The sequence below is a fragment of the Camelus ferus genome, chromosome 24, assembly GCF_009834535.1.
Source record: "Camelus ferus isolate YT-003-E chromosome 24, BCGSAC_Cfer_1.0, whole genome shotgun sequence".
NCBI classification, from domain to species: Eukaryota; Metazoa; Chordata; class Mammalia; order Artiodactyla; family Camelidae; genus Camelus; species Camelus ferus.
Genome location: NC_045719.1, coordinates 11,465,632 through 11,480,368, shown reverse-complemented (window position 1 = coordinate 11,480,368; position 14,737 = coordinate 11,465,632). Strand labels below are relative to the sequence as shown.

Here is a 14,737-nt window from a genome sequence, read left to right as displayed (position 1 = left end):
AACATACACAGGGAGCTAAATCTTCAGGAGGTAGTATTTTTATTTCTGTTAAACAAACAACAACAAAAGAACTTTGACCATCCTTAAAATCTGAGAGGTGATTAAGCATTTAAGTTTAAAAGAGTTTTCTTAGTAAGCTTCCTTCAGAAGAGGGAAAAAAGGAATTAATCCAAGAAGATCCTAACAATAGGAAGTAGAAAGCAAAAAAGTGTACCATTTACTTATAATTTAAGTCTTTTTAATTAAATTATTGTCCATTTCATCAGACCTCAATATGATGATTAAATCTTAGGCCTGTGAAAGATAAAAAAGAAATAACCACCTCACTGAAAAATATGCCAAAGGTGACTTTAGTTATCACCCTTGTTTCTATTCTTGTATTGGTCTAAACTTGACAAATGAGTACAACTTCTATCAAAATACAACACAGGATAAAATGGTAAACATTAAAATCCTAAACCCTGTTTTAAGGACTCCCTTAAGCTATGGATTTGGGCAAAAAATACAGTCAAATAAATTAAGTACACAATGAGAGCCATAACAGAGAAGCATAATTATTTGTCTTAAATGTTTCATAAAATGATGAAATTTACATCATTTAATTTATTCCAATATTCTAAATGTAAAACAGTGCTTCAATGCCTAAATATTTTGTAATTTTCTTCATTCCCTATGACCACCTATCTTTCCTCCCTTACTCCCCTTATGTTTGTGGAGGCTCAGGGGTGACCTCCTGCCATCCACTCATCCTAGTAATTCAGACCTGCAAGCTACAGGAGTAGGAAAACTGAATGTTTTTACACATTTAGTCCAACAGTCAACGCCTGGCTTGGAAATCTCGAGCACAGCACCTATTCCCATCTCTGTTTTATCCCATGCTTATGGCTGATTCAATTAACTGGGACTGAGAGATTTCATATGCCCGAGATTCTTTTTAAATTAAATTTTTATTGTTGGTACTTAACTAGATCAAAAGAGTATTACATAGTATAACGAACAAGGATGTATTAATGATACTTACTTTACCTCATGTTTAATACAAAAAGAATTCTCAAATGTTTTTAAAGTTAAATAATACAAGATAGAATATGGAATACGTTATAGCCAACCATAAAGACATAAACATAATAACCAGTGGTTTCTTAAATACTTCATTTTTTTTTTTTTTTACCATTTTTTTGTGTTCAAATACTCTGGAGATAGTTTACTGACAGGATTTAATTTTAAAGGACAACAAATGCTAAATTAAAAAGGGGCACAGACTTTCTAAATTTGAACTCAATCTCATTCCCATGCTAAGATTCCTTCTCTCTCCCTCAACTCAGATACAACTGCCTCTTGCTTAATGCACCCTTCCTTCACTCTTCCAGCTCCTAAACAAATGAGTGTCTCCCCCTTTTCTACTGAGTCTCTAACCTTATTTAAACAACATTAACCCCAATCTGATCATGTTCCCTCCTTGTCTACCCAGCTGGTCTAACTGAAGTCTTTATGCACCACAGAGCAGGGTGGCTTAGCAATGAAAATATAAGGACTCAGACCAAATGATAACATCATCAAGTGAACCCCGTCTAAAGAAAGCACAACAGCCCTTCCAGCTGGAACACACTGAAGTTTCTCCACAGCCACCGGCACGCAGAAGCCTCGTATTATACCTTCAGCGGGGAAAGCCTGGCAGCGAGATCAAAAGCTTTGTATCACACACGTCACTTTCTACTTCTTTACTTAAACCTCAGTTTCTGGACTATGATTAATCAGCAAATTACATCTAACCAGGTGAAAGATTATCAAAAGTAGAAGGATTTCAAATGGAAAAAGATGGTGGGATTTTGCTTTCAATAAAAGTAGCTCACTATTGTAAAATTCATGGAGTAAAAGTTCCCACACTGTACAGATAAAAAATAAATCCTATCAGGGATGAATGAAATGTAAGGTTAGGACTAAATCTGTGACACAAATATTATTACAATCAAAGTCGACAAAACAAGTATAATTTTGAACTAGATCCAAATATAATTAAATGATGATTATTTCTGTTTAGAGAAGGATGACATAGAGCTATCTTTCTGTGTGTGCAAATTCACACAGTGGCAGCAGCTGTATATTAAGGAATGACCGTGGGGAAATGGGGACAGGGAAAAATCAATCAGGACAGGCAGTATCAAGACATAAGGGGTTAAGGATGTGTTAGCTTTAAGCTAAGTTATTGAGTTTCCAAGTGGGGTAGATACTATCCACTTTGCCTGGGGTGACTAGATCCTAGGAATACATGCTATTGATATACACCAGAAGAACTGCGTCTGAAGGCTACACATAATAGTGTTTTGGATGACACTTGGAAAAATTCTATTCCATACCAAACATACATGCTACGCTTTGTACAGAAACTGCCCACTGGAAAATGACAGTGCACTCGTGTATCTCTGAAACAACAGAGTGATTGAGGCAAGAAAACAGGAGAACCCAGATTTGAAAAATTGTGAGGCTCTTTAAAAAGTTACGGTAAAAAAATGAAGGAAAAAAAAAAGGCTATTTCCTCCCACATCCCCAAACTGAAGGAAAGCTACTTATTAATTCAAATTAGGTTATTGCAAATTTAGGCTGTTAATTTTAGTCCCCAAGGTAACTACTAAGAAAACATCTAAAAAAGAAAAAAGAACGCTCCCTCCCCTCAAAATGAGAAAGGAATCAAAACAGTACACACCAAAAAAATAAGCAAAAAAGAAGGCAGTAACAGAGGGTGAGGAACCAAAAAAACCTATGAAGCACACAGAAAAACAGTGAAATAGCAGAAGTAAGTTCTTTCTTCTTTAATTAGTAATTGCTTTAAATGTGAATGGATTAAACTCCCCGGTCAAGAGGTAGAGACTGGCAAAATGGATAAGAAGCATAATCCAAACAAAGGCTGTCTACAAGAGATTCACTTTAGGTAAAAGCACATAAACAGGTGAAAGTGAAAGGATGGAAAAAATATTCCACGCAAATAACAAACAAAGGAAAGCAGAGGTGGACGCTATACTAATATCAGAAAAGATGGACTTTAAGTCAAACACCGTTAAAAGAGATAAGGACATTATATATTGGCGAAAGAGTGAATTCATCAAGAAGATATGACAAGCAGATATACACACCAGACAAGAGTCCCCAGATATATAAGGAAAACACTGACAGAACTAAAAAGAGAAACAGGGAGTTCTACAATAATAGCTGAAGTCTTAAATACCCTACTTTTAATAATGGATAGAATCCCTAGACAGAATTTGAAAAAAAGGAAGTAGAGGACCTAACACCATAAACGAACCAGATCTAACATACATATACATACATGAACACTCCTCATGACTACAGCAGAATACACATTACTCCCAAATTCACAAGCGTTGTTCACAAGTGCGCATTCTCCAAGACAGACCGTGTGTTAGGCCACAAAACAAGCCTCAATAAAATGACTGAATCATACTAAGAATACTCTGACAACAATGGAATGAAGTCAGAAATCAATCATAGAAGGAAAACCAGAAATTTCACAAATATGTGCGAATTAAACAACATACTCTCACTCAATGGATAAAAGAAATCTCAAGGGAAATTAGAAAATACTTAAGAGATGAATGGAAACAAAAACGCAACGTACCAAAACTTAAAGAATGCACTGAAAGCAGTGCTCAGGAAAATTTATAGCAGTAAATAAATGCCTACGTTAAAAAGGTAAGATCTTAAATCAGAAGTCTACCTTAACACTTTCAAGAACTAAAATAAAAAAAATGAAAGTGGGAGCTTTACTATTAACCTTACAGAAATAAAAAGGATTATCAGAGAATACTATGAACAACTCTATGCCAACAAGTTAAATAACCTAGGAGAAATGGAAGCACACAAAAAGAAATACTAATATTAGGGTCTTTTACTTATGATCAGATATTTTAAGTCAGTCCAGCAAATTCTCACAAAAATTTATACAAGTGAGGACCTTAGCAACTATAAACAGTAATTTTAAAGTTCTAAATGAAACAGAAAGAAAACAGAATGATTTACCTGTGGTGTGGTAGCTGATACTTACCTGGATTCCTTTTAATTTATGTCTAGGACATCATGACAATAACCATTCTTGGGAACTCAAAACCTCAGAAGGTTACCCAAAAGCATGTTGTACAAAATCTAGCTAGCAACATTTCCTGATGGGAGGGGGGAGAAAGGTTATCTTTTTCTTTTTCAACCTTCATCACCCAATAAATTGGCACTCCATCGAAACCATAACGCAAATAAATCTAGTGCCTTCTTTCATCTTGATGATGGCAAGTGATTTGGTTCACACCACTAGGGACAAGACAGACTATTTCTGCATTTAATTTTTTATAAAAGTAGCCAATATCAATCAATAATGAGTGGCACCAATATTAGCACTCAATGCAATCATTTAACTTATTACTGAATCCGATACTCTCTTCTAACACATCCTCCTTCCCAACCAAAAGCTTCAGGAGGAGAAGCCTCAGGCAGAACAGATGTATATATATTTCAATCTACACTGACACAGAAGCTTTGGATACCATATTAGACTTTATTATAATTTTATTTGTCATGTAAGCATATCTACATAAAGCAAATTAAGAATGAGACTGATTTTCTACCACTCTGAAACATGACTCAACCGTTTCCTTAAAAAATACACCTAGAATATGAATCCATACCAAAAAACTACCTTTAACACAACAAAGAGGAGACAGAAGAATCTGTACTTTTTTAATGATTTCCTTTACCTTGTAAGTTGTCATTCGATGCTGAGCAATTGTAGTCAGTTTTTCTAGAAGGCCTCGTAATCGCTCCTGTGTTGCATGGGAGATCAAGTTCACAGCATCAGAGTTAAGTTCCGTAATGTCATGCTTTTTACCTGTGGAAGCAGAGAAAATCCATTACGTATTTTAGTAGTGGCTGATAATTGAAATAATTAGCACAGCAGGTATTCTGTTCCCCCTGGAAGTCATACCCATTATGAATAAAGGTTTGGAGATTATGATTTTCCTGGTAAAGTCACAACTTCAAAGATCTTAGACATTACATTAATAAAACCTAGCCTGAAGCCTCAGAAAATATAGACATTGTTTCACTTAGCCTCTAGAATCATTCTCCTTGCAAGGTCATTTATAGGACAAAGTTAATAAGAACACAAATCAAGTCTAGTGTTCAGGGAGGAAAACGGTAACTGCAGAAATTAGTGCTGTATTCTGTTAATTTTAGTAATTAAAAAAATAGAAAATTACATTTTGCCCTGTTTGACACTGTTAAGAATTTATGACATTTATTTCAATGAATTCATATTGTGAGTCTCTGTTAATGCCTTGTCTACACGACACCACTATACTCCCCTTTGTCCATTATCAATCATGCTTATTTTACACTAACTCATGTTCTATAAATTGACCTGGTATTTAATTGACAAGTTGAAATGAGTTCAAAGCATCATCACTTTACCCATCAATATGAATAATTTCTCTTTCACTATATCCCATTCCAGAAATAAACCAACCTTCTTTTCTTTTGCTAACTAGGAAGAAAGTTTCAGGAAAACAGCCTGGATCACATATCCAAAAGCAGAAGCTCATTTATAAATCAACTTTATCAGTATTTAAACAGTAATTCTCCAGCTCAGTGAAACCACCTGTAGAATCAGTAGACCTAAATCTAAAGATACAGGAAATTAGGTAATCTAATTTAAATAGCTTTTACTAGTGCTATTGTGTTTGTTTTTAAGGTACGCATTTACACAAATTTTTAAAATATTGTTTGGAAAAAAATATTATTTGATTTTGTATTCTATCTGAAACATACTCTTATATACTTATCAAAGTGTACATGAGTATAGCAAAAATAAGATTTAATTAAAAGCCAACAAATTTTAAATACATTCTTTGACATTATTCCATAATAAATGTTAAACTTTAGTTCAAAAAGTGGGTAAACTGGACAGAAAAAAAGATAAAAAATGATTCAGTTTCTCCTATACCAAACCTTCAAAATGTAGTTCATTACTTGGTAGCAAAACTGAATTCATCACCAAGTTACGATTCAGGGAGGGGAAAAACACTGCAAGGTCAAAACTGCTTTACTAAAACATCAGCATAAACAAAAAGTGGGAGCCATCTATATAGAAGGAATAGTCCAATTTCAATCCAATGATCAAAGTTATAATTAAACACAGGGTAGGGAGAGAATGACATGTCAGTTCACACTTAAAGAAAATGAGCATTTAAGATACTTACTGTTTAGGGGTAAACTTTGAAAATAATTTCGTATGTATTTATAAAACAGAACACTATATAAGAGGAAAATCTGTATTTTTAAAATATTAGAAATAAACGAGGGCTGGGAGTTTCAATTTCAGGTCTCAGTGAACAATTAAATGTTCTAATATCTTCAGTAAACTGATAATAAAATATGACAGAGTTACAGAGTTAAAGTCACACTTTTAAGTAAAACACTCTCTTTTAATAAAGTCAACACTTACTGATTAAGGAGATCTAGCTGGTGTTTGCAACCTTACTACATGATTTTTACAGAATGTCTGTGTAATTTAATTTAGGTAATTATAATTAGCAAAAAAGGAAGAATATTGGCACATTTACTGCCCTATCATTATTCAAGTAAGAAAATCTTCCTCCCCAAACTCTTTGGGTTAACTTATAATTCCTGTTATTAAGAAACGATCTTGGTTCTGACCTGTTCTGTAAGCATGGACTTTTATTATAAATGAAAAACATTCCTAGAAATATGTAACTCTCCATTCACTCTATGTTTCTGTTTTAATACTTAGATAATTTAGAAGTAAGTTTTGCAATTTTCCATCACATTAAATGACAAGTTTGTGTTTTATTATTAAGAACTGAAAAATACAAATTGTCCCCAGAATTCTCTTTGAAAGCAGAGGTTGGCAAATTAAATTGGGCCTCTTTTTATACCGAAAGTTTGATGGGAAGACAGTTTTTCCCATTTGTTGCATATTGTCAACAGTTGCTTTTATAATATAACAGCAGAGGTGAGAAGTTGTGACACAGACCATATGACCCACAAACTGGCAAATATTTACTATCTGGCCCTTTACAGGAGAAAAAATTGTCAATCCCTGTACTAAATAATTGAAAATGCTCTTTCAATACTAAAAGTTTGCCTATCACTTCATCAATGTTTAAATCAAGTTAGAAATAAAATTCAGAAGGGGGGCAGGAAATTGGTAAAAGTAAGTACGCATCTATGTCTACTCTACTAGAATTTTAAATAATTATATGGCTGAAGGAGCTAATAGTAAATTTCCCAAGCCATCACAGAAAGGTGTAGTGCTTAAGCTTGTTCCAAAGTTAAGGAACCGCCTCCTGTACAGTACAAAACACAATGTAAAGAAGAAAACGAAAAAGAACAAAAGGGAGGGAAGAAGGAGGAGGGAGGGCTGGAGAGAAGTCAAACAGGACACAGGCAAGGAGCAAACAGGCGTGTTACAATGAGCTCTTCTGAATTCCTATCCTTTTCAACTACTTGTAAATTCTAGTTTTTCAAGATAACATATACCCAACTTAGAGATGAAAAAGGGTGATAATTTGTATAACATATAGTAGGAGCTCAAACACTTCCTTACTGAGTAATTGTGAAGCCGACTTAGAATATGTAACAGTAATGCACTCTGCAGTCCTTAAATATACCAGGGATGTATCAACAATCCGAAACCTACACATCTTCACATTAGGCCCTCAACACAGAATGTAAAGGTTCTTACTCAAGCATTCTAAAAGGCCACGGGTACTGACCCCCCGATTTGACATGGGTGAAGGAAGAGAGCTGGTGTCACGACACAAGAAACGAGACAAGTCACACACAACAATCTCTATGCAATCTGCCTCTCTTTTTCAGTCAGTACTGTGAGTTTGGTATTAAACAACAACAAAAAAGCTGGCCCCAGAATAAAACTGGTATGTTCTCTTCCACTTCCGTTCACACACTTCAGTTACCTAACAACTACTCCAGGCCAGAGAGAACTCTGAATTCTAGTTCAGTTCTTTTATGGAAAGAGTGGGTCTGAACTTCAGGGCTGAGATGAGAAGGGGACTTCCTCTCATTGGCTGTTTCCGTATTTCATAAACACAAATTTGTAATCTAAGTGTGCATTTGCACACATACATGCCTAAAGGCCAATCAAGGAAGAACAGGACAGGGAAAAAAAAGTTTATGACACGTATATATTCATTTGAAAATATACACATCTATTCTTCCTTAAGATGAATAAAATATTAACTACTATTATCTACACCAGAAGCCATAGGTTATATGATTTAAGTTATGTTAATAGTTTTTAAAATAAAACACTTTTCCTGCAACACCCATGAAATCTTTATTACTTCCAGAACCTTTTCTGAGCCTCAGAGTTTCCAGAAAAACCAACCCAGGCTGTCTCTTTTAATATTTTCTTTGGAACAGAAGTCCTATCAGGTCAATAATCATACTTACCAATGTCTAAAATTCTTTTTTGTAGAGCTCCAATGAAAAGGAACGGTTCATCTTTACATGACTGAACGAGTGAGCCAACCAGTTCAGAGTTTGTTGCTAAGATGCAGGCATTTTCTTCACTGAGGCTGACCCCTGCCATGGCAGTCACATCATTGATGTCATCCTCATCTCTAATAGAAAAAACAGATAGTTTTTGGTGGTGGTGGTAAAATGAGAGATTTAAAGAGAGCAAAAAAATTACAGCTCTCACCTTATAACGAAGGGCTATTTTACTCAGTTCATCCAAGAAAGAGAAGAACTAAGGAATGGCTATCTTTCCCTGTAAGCCTTTGAAATTAACTGGTGTCTTAACACACTGGGTACATTCAATATCAGAAAGATGAATCAGAAGCAACTCGGTCTTCTAGTGCCCATCTCTCCCTCTCTCAGTTTATTTAGTAAGATACACCAAGGAGGTCTGGAAGTTATACTAAGTTATCCACAAATCCCCAGCAATGAAAGACAAAGAAATGAAAACAGACTTCTTTGTTTTCATCCAATATGATGAAAAACCCCTCAGATATCCCCAGTGCACTCAATCGTTTCACTGAGGAGCAGGAGAAATACCCTGATCCTAAAAGGTCCGTACCCACATAAAGACCCTTGAGAAGAAGCTTACTTGACTAGCTATTGTGAAACAAATGGTTAAAACTAGCTTTGTTTTTCTGCTGCAGACTTTTGGTGTGCTCCATCTGCACCAACTGAATTCTTTAAACCACATCCTTAAGCACATGGCTGCAAAGGGCCTATATTTAAAATAAAAAACTGTATGTGCACACACACAGGTAAAAGACATACATATAAAACACAAACTATGCTTGGGCTCCTTGCATTGTGCCAGCAAAATTAAACAGTTGTTTTTATCTAATAGAATTACTACATGGGTACAGTACCAAGATGAGTATATATATATGTTTAAGGAGAGAGACGAGAGAGAGAAAAGAAATACTAAAATTCCCTCACAGTATCCTTAACACCATATGTAATAACAAGCATGTTACTGATCATAACTCACGTACCAATGGATAACATAATCCACACAGACATGATTATATATTTTAAAAAGATATTGTTTTGCTTTATTGCATGGGCCAAATGATATATCAAGTGGTCTTATGTCAAAAGATTTAAATTATGAACCTCCCCGTGGTAATGCATTTGTGCACGGAAAACAGAAATAAATTATAACTGTCAAGCACTTAAGATATGAAGGTCTCTGGTGTTCAACTTTAAAGAGCAGCACGTGAGGGGTGAGGGGCAAAGAGCCCACACTCACACACGTGTAAGAGGCTCAAACTAAAGGGAAGAAAGTGAAGTGCTAGACACAGCAGCTCTAAGTGAAGAGAATGAACAATGGTCTTACAGTCTGAACAGTGTCTGTTTGTTTATTTATTTATTCAAAAGAAGAAACTTTTATTTTTAATTGAAGTATAGTTGATTTATAATGTGTTAGTTTCAGGTGTACAGCAATGTGATTCAGTTATACATACATATATATACACACACACACACAGTCTTTTTTCGATTCTTTTTCATTATAGGTTACTACAAGACATTGAATATAGTTCCCTGGATTATACAGTAGGACCTTGCTGTTTATCTGTTTTATGTACAGTAATGTGTGCATGTTAATCCCCAAATCCTACTATTTTTGACAATGTACCAAATCAATTTAATGGAGGAAGATAGTCTTTCTGATAAATGATGCTGGAAAATCTGGACACTGACAGGCAAAACAATGACCCTCAACGCAACACTTCACCTTATACAATGAAAATTTCAAAGTGAATCAGATTATTTAAAAAAAAAGTATATATAAAAATGCAAAATCATAAAACATTTAGGGAAAAAAGAAGGTCTCTGGGATCTAAGGTTGGGAGAAGTGTTCTTAGACTTGACACTAAGAGCTGGATCCATCAAAGGAAAACAACCTCGTCGAAATGGAGAACCTTTGCTCAGTGAAAGATCCTCCTAAGAGGATGAAAAGATACCAAGTGGGAGAAAATGTGAACGAAGCACATATCTGAACAGTCTATTTAAAAGACTAACATTAAAAGACTTAACTTACGTAACATCTGCAATGGGGAAAAGGAAAACTTTTTACATTAATATCTCAATTCAACCAAATGAAACATTCAATATAAAGAAACTCTATGAAAATCGACTCCACCTTATCAAATGTCACAGAGGTATTGCCAGGGGTATGGGATGCTGAGAATAATTCTAAGAATCAATTTGCCACCTATATAAATATAATAGTATTCCAGAAACACCTAAACATTTAAAACCTAAAGTGTAAGAATGGTAGAAATCATAGACCTAAAGACAGACTAAGATCTGAGTAAAAAAAACTTATAAAAATATTTTTTACTCAGATCTTTTAAAATAACTAAGTATCAAGAGAATGAAAAGATAAGCCACAGACTGGGAGAAAATATTTGCAAAAGACATATCTGATGAAGGATTGTTACCCAAAATATAAAAGAATTCTTAAAATGCAACAAGAAAACAAACCGATTAAAAAATGGGCCAAAGGCCTACTAGATATCTCATCAAAAAAGATACGTAGACGGCAAACGAGCTTATGAAAAGATGCTCCACGTCCTATGTCATCAGGGAAATGCAAATTAAAACAAGATACCTCCCCATACTCATAAGAATGGCCCAAATCCAGAACATTGACAGCGCTAAATGCTGATGATGGTGAGGAGCAAAAGGAACTCTCACTCACTGCTGACAGGAATGTGGAACGTTATTGCTGTAAGACAGTGTGGCAGTTTGTTACGAAACTGAACACACTCTTAACCACACGATCCAGCAGTTACGCTCTTTGGTATTTACCCAAGGAAAATTTATGTTCACACAAAAACCTGTAAATGGATGTTTACAGCAGCTTAACTCATGACTGCCAAAACCTGGAAACAACCAAGACGTCCTTCAGCAGGCGACTGGATTAAAAAAAAAAAACGCCAACTACATATCAATGAAAAGTCACTTAATACCAAAACAGAATCCTAACCAATTAGTTAATACCTTTAGGACTCCAATTTTTCTTCCTCTGAAAAATGTACAACTTAGGTACTTTCTAAGGTCACTCCCAGTCACTTAAAAGAACGAGGCAGCTCTCTTTGGCCTGATACAGAACAACTGTCAAGGTACATTGTGAAATAGGAAAAAACAAAACAAGGTGCAGAACAGACTGCACCTTAAAACACACACACACACACACACACACACACACACACACACACACACTCTTATATGGGCATAACTTGTGTCTGAACACATAAGAAACTCTCCCTTCTCTGGAGGGGGAAACAGGGAAGTAGGGCTAGGAAGCCTTGGTTTATACCATATTATACTCTCTTCTACATTTTGAATGTTGCACTATGTACATGGATTACCTAATCAAATGATTAATGATATTAAAAAAATATGTAAATTAAACATTCAGAGAAAAGAAAACTGGAGATAGAAAATATGATGAAGTTTAGAAATACAACCTCATTCTTTCCATAAAAAAGATCAGAATTGTTTAAGGTACACAGCACATGGCCTTTACACACACACACACAACACTGACTGTTTACAATCTCAGCTGTGTGTCAGGTACACAGTTTACAGCATCCTGCTTCCATAGGCGAGTTTCTGCATAGCCCCTGTTGAGATTCCACACAAAGACCTGAGAGACCGGCACGAGGCCTCCTTACTACCAGTACCATGCACAGTACGAAAACTGAACAGAGTTCATCAATGAAGAGACTGTCCCACATCTTTTAGAATCTTCTTGCAGCACTTCTCTGAGATAAGCAGGGAGCTAACTGCCCAGTAAGGTTTGCTCTTGCCTGCCCTCCCTCCTCCTATTTGGCCCCAAGCTGATCACAGCTCCCTCTAGCACTGCTGCCAGTTGCTATAGTTACAGGGGCAGCAGGAGTGAAGAAGACCCCTACTGAGGGAAGAGGAGAGGTGCCACAATAAACAGCACCCGAACCGTTTAAAACTTGCTCGAAGAAAGGAGGCAGACCAAAGGAAAGCAAAGACAACACGGTGCTGAAGCAGCATTATACATAAGGCTAAGACAGGCCAGAGCAATAGTAATAAAGGCTTTGATGCTGAGGCGTATTTGTGATTCGGGGCTGGCTTTCATATTAAAGGATAAGAAAGTGGGAATCTCCAAATCATGTCCTCAAGTCTTTTGGTCTAATGCAGTGCCTTTTGATGAAGGTGCTGTGAAAGATAACCTGTTTTGTTTTGTTTTAAAAGATATGCAAAAGGAAATTTAATAGTGCCTCAATAGAAAAAGGCTTCCACCTCAAGATTCTATAGTGGCGTAAGAGGTTACTATGCAAAATTGAAGTATGACTACCCAATTATCATTAATGCCTTGCATTCTGGCTTCTGAAACAGAGCTAATTCTTTAGCTTTTAATAAAGTTAACCACTGCTTGTGCCTGCCTTTTAAAATCTCTTCTATACTCTTAAGATCTATAATAGCACCAGACTAATTCTTGTGAAGTAGAGAAAATCACATTACTTTCCCACTCAAAAACATTTCATGATCCCATGAACTCAACCTGATGGTCAAGGCCTTCCAGGTGATGGCCTTAACTTAGCACTCTTCCCCACCACTACTCACCATCAAATAGCTCCTACTGACTCTGGCCTTTCACAGGCTGTTTCCCCTTTTCTGTTCTAGTTCTCAACTCCTCTTGCTTTATTATCCTTCCGCTGTCAATGCTTTAATCAAATTCCAGACGTCCTTCAAATGCCTACTTTGGAAACATTGGTTTAAATTGTTTTTATATTTTTAAAGCATGTGTCCAATTGCTACAACTTTTGAGCTTCTGAGAGCATATACTGTCTGTTTTGGTAGGTCTTAGTCTGTCTTCTAGTCTAATAATCAACATTTGCCTTAAACTCCAACCAGATTAATTTTATTGATCATATTAATCATCTTCATTACCTATCATTCCTAGCAGAAGAGTACATATATGACACTTAAATAGCTGAGGCATTTCTATGGGCTCAGAATGTGTGCTGTCTATGACAATGCAGTGGGAAGTAGAAGAATGGTAGGTAAAAATGGTGAGTCAAACTGCCTACTGGGGAATCCCAGCTCTGCCACTTAGTATCTACATGAAATAAAGCAAATGAATTGACCTCTCTAGACCTGCATTATCAGTAAAACAGGGACAATAACACCTCTTATATCTTAGACTAAGAATTGAAGGAGGCAATTCATATCATGGAAAAAGCAGTTGCCTTAATACATAAAGAGCTCCTACAAATAACTTAAAGAAAAGATCTATAATCCAATGGAAACTAGACAAGTAAATCTTCAATTAACAAAAAAATTAAAATGACTCAGTGATGTTTTAACTCTACTCATAAGAAAAATGTAAGACATATTTTTTCACCATTTAAACTGGTAAAAAATTTTGAAAGTTTACCAGAACATGTGGAAATTATGCTATCTTAAGCTTTGTGCCTTGGATTATAATTTGTTAATCTAAATAAATAATCTGCTTAAAAAGTATAAACAAAATATTTTTATTTTAAGAAGATCAAGGTTTCCCCTTAGATCACTAATATTTAGTAAAATAAATTTGCCTTCAATAGTCCTTTATTTTTTTTTTTACCACCCTTGGGCATAACCTTTCTATTTTACCACAGGTAGTATATAAACTCACACAACACCCTGCTTATTTCTCCTTCTATGCCTTTTTTTAAAAGTTATTTTTCCCCATGGGAAATTCCCTTTCCTCTTTTTACCACAAACACATAGTCTACTGCAGTATTTCTCAAACTTCAGTGATTTTAGGAACCGCTTAGGAGTATATTTAAAATTCAGGTCCCATAATCAAACACACACCCACATAACATACATGATTCTCACTCAGTGAGTCTACAATGGAGACCACAAACCCTAAGTTTCTTAACAAACACACTTAGGTGATCATGATGCAAATATTCTATGGCCCACACTTGGAAAAATATTGAGCTATAAAAATTAACAGTATCAATTCTAGAGTTAAAGAGACCAAGGTTTTAGTCCCTGTTCTGATAATTTTTAAAAGAATGACTGACAAGTTTCTTTCCATCTCTATTCAGCAACCCCCTTATCCATCACATGGAGGTGAAAACTACACCTATTGTGATTTTAAATGAAAACTGTGTAAGAAACTAAAAATGAGTATTATTTATTC

At 35.4% G+C, this 14,737-nt stretch overlaps 1 protein-coding gene across 1 annotated transcript in view; it reads right to left on the bottom strand.

Moving 5' to 3' along the window:
* The window catches only part of TAF4B (TATA-box binding protein associated factor 4b), an 84,015-nt gene that overhangs the window by 35,876 nt on the left and 33,402 nt on the right, over positions 1–14,737 (bottom strand). Inside the window, exons 10-11 of the mRNA XM_006187169.3 lie at positions 8,494–8,663; positions 4,761–4,891 (exon numbers count right to left, since the gene is read on the bottom strand). Coding sequence (XP_006187231.2) covers positions 4,761–4,891; positions 8,494–8,663 — 301 coding nt within the window. The remainder of the gene's footprint in view (positions 1–4,760; positions 4,892–8,493; positions 8,664–14,737) is intronic.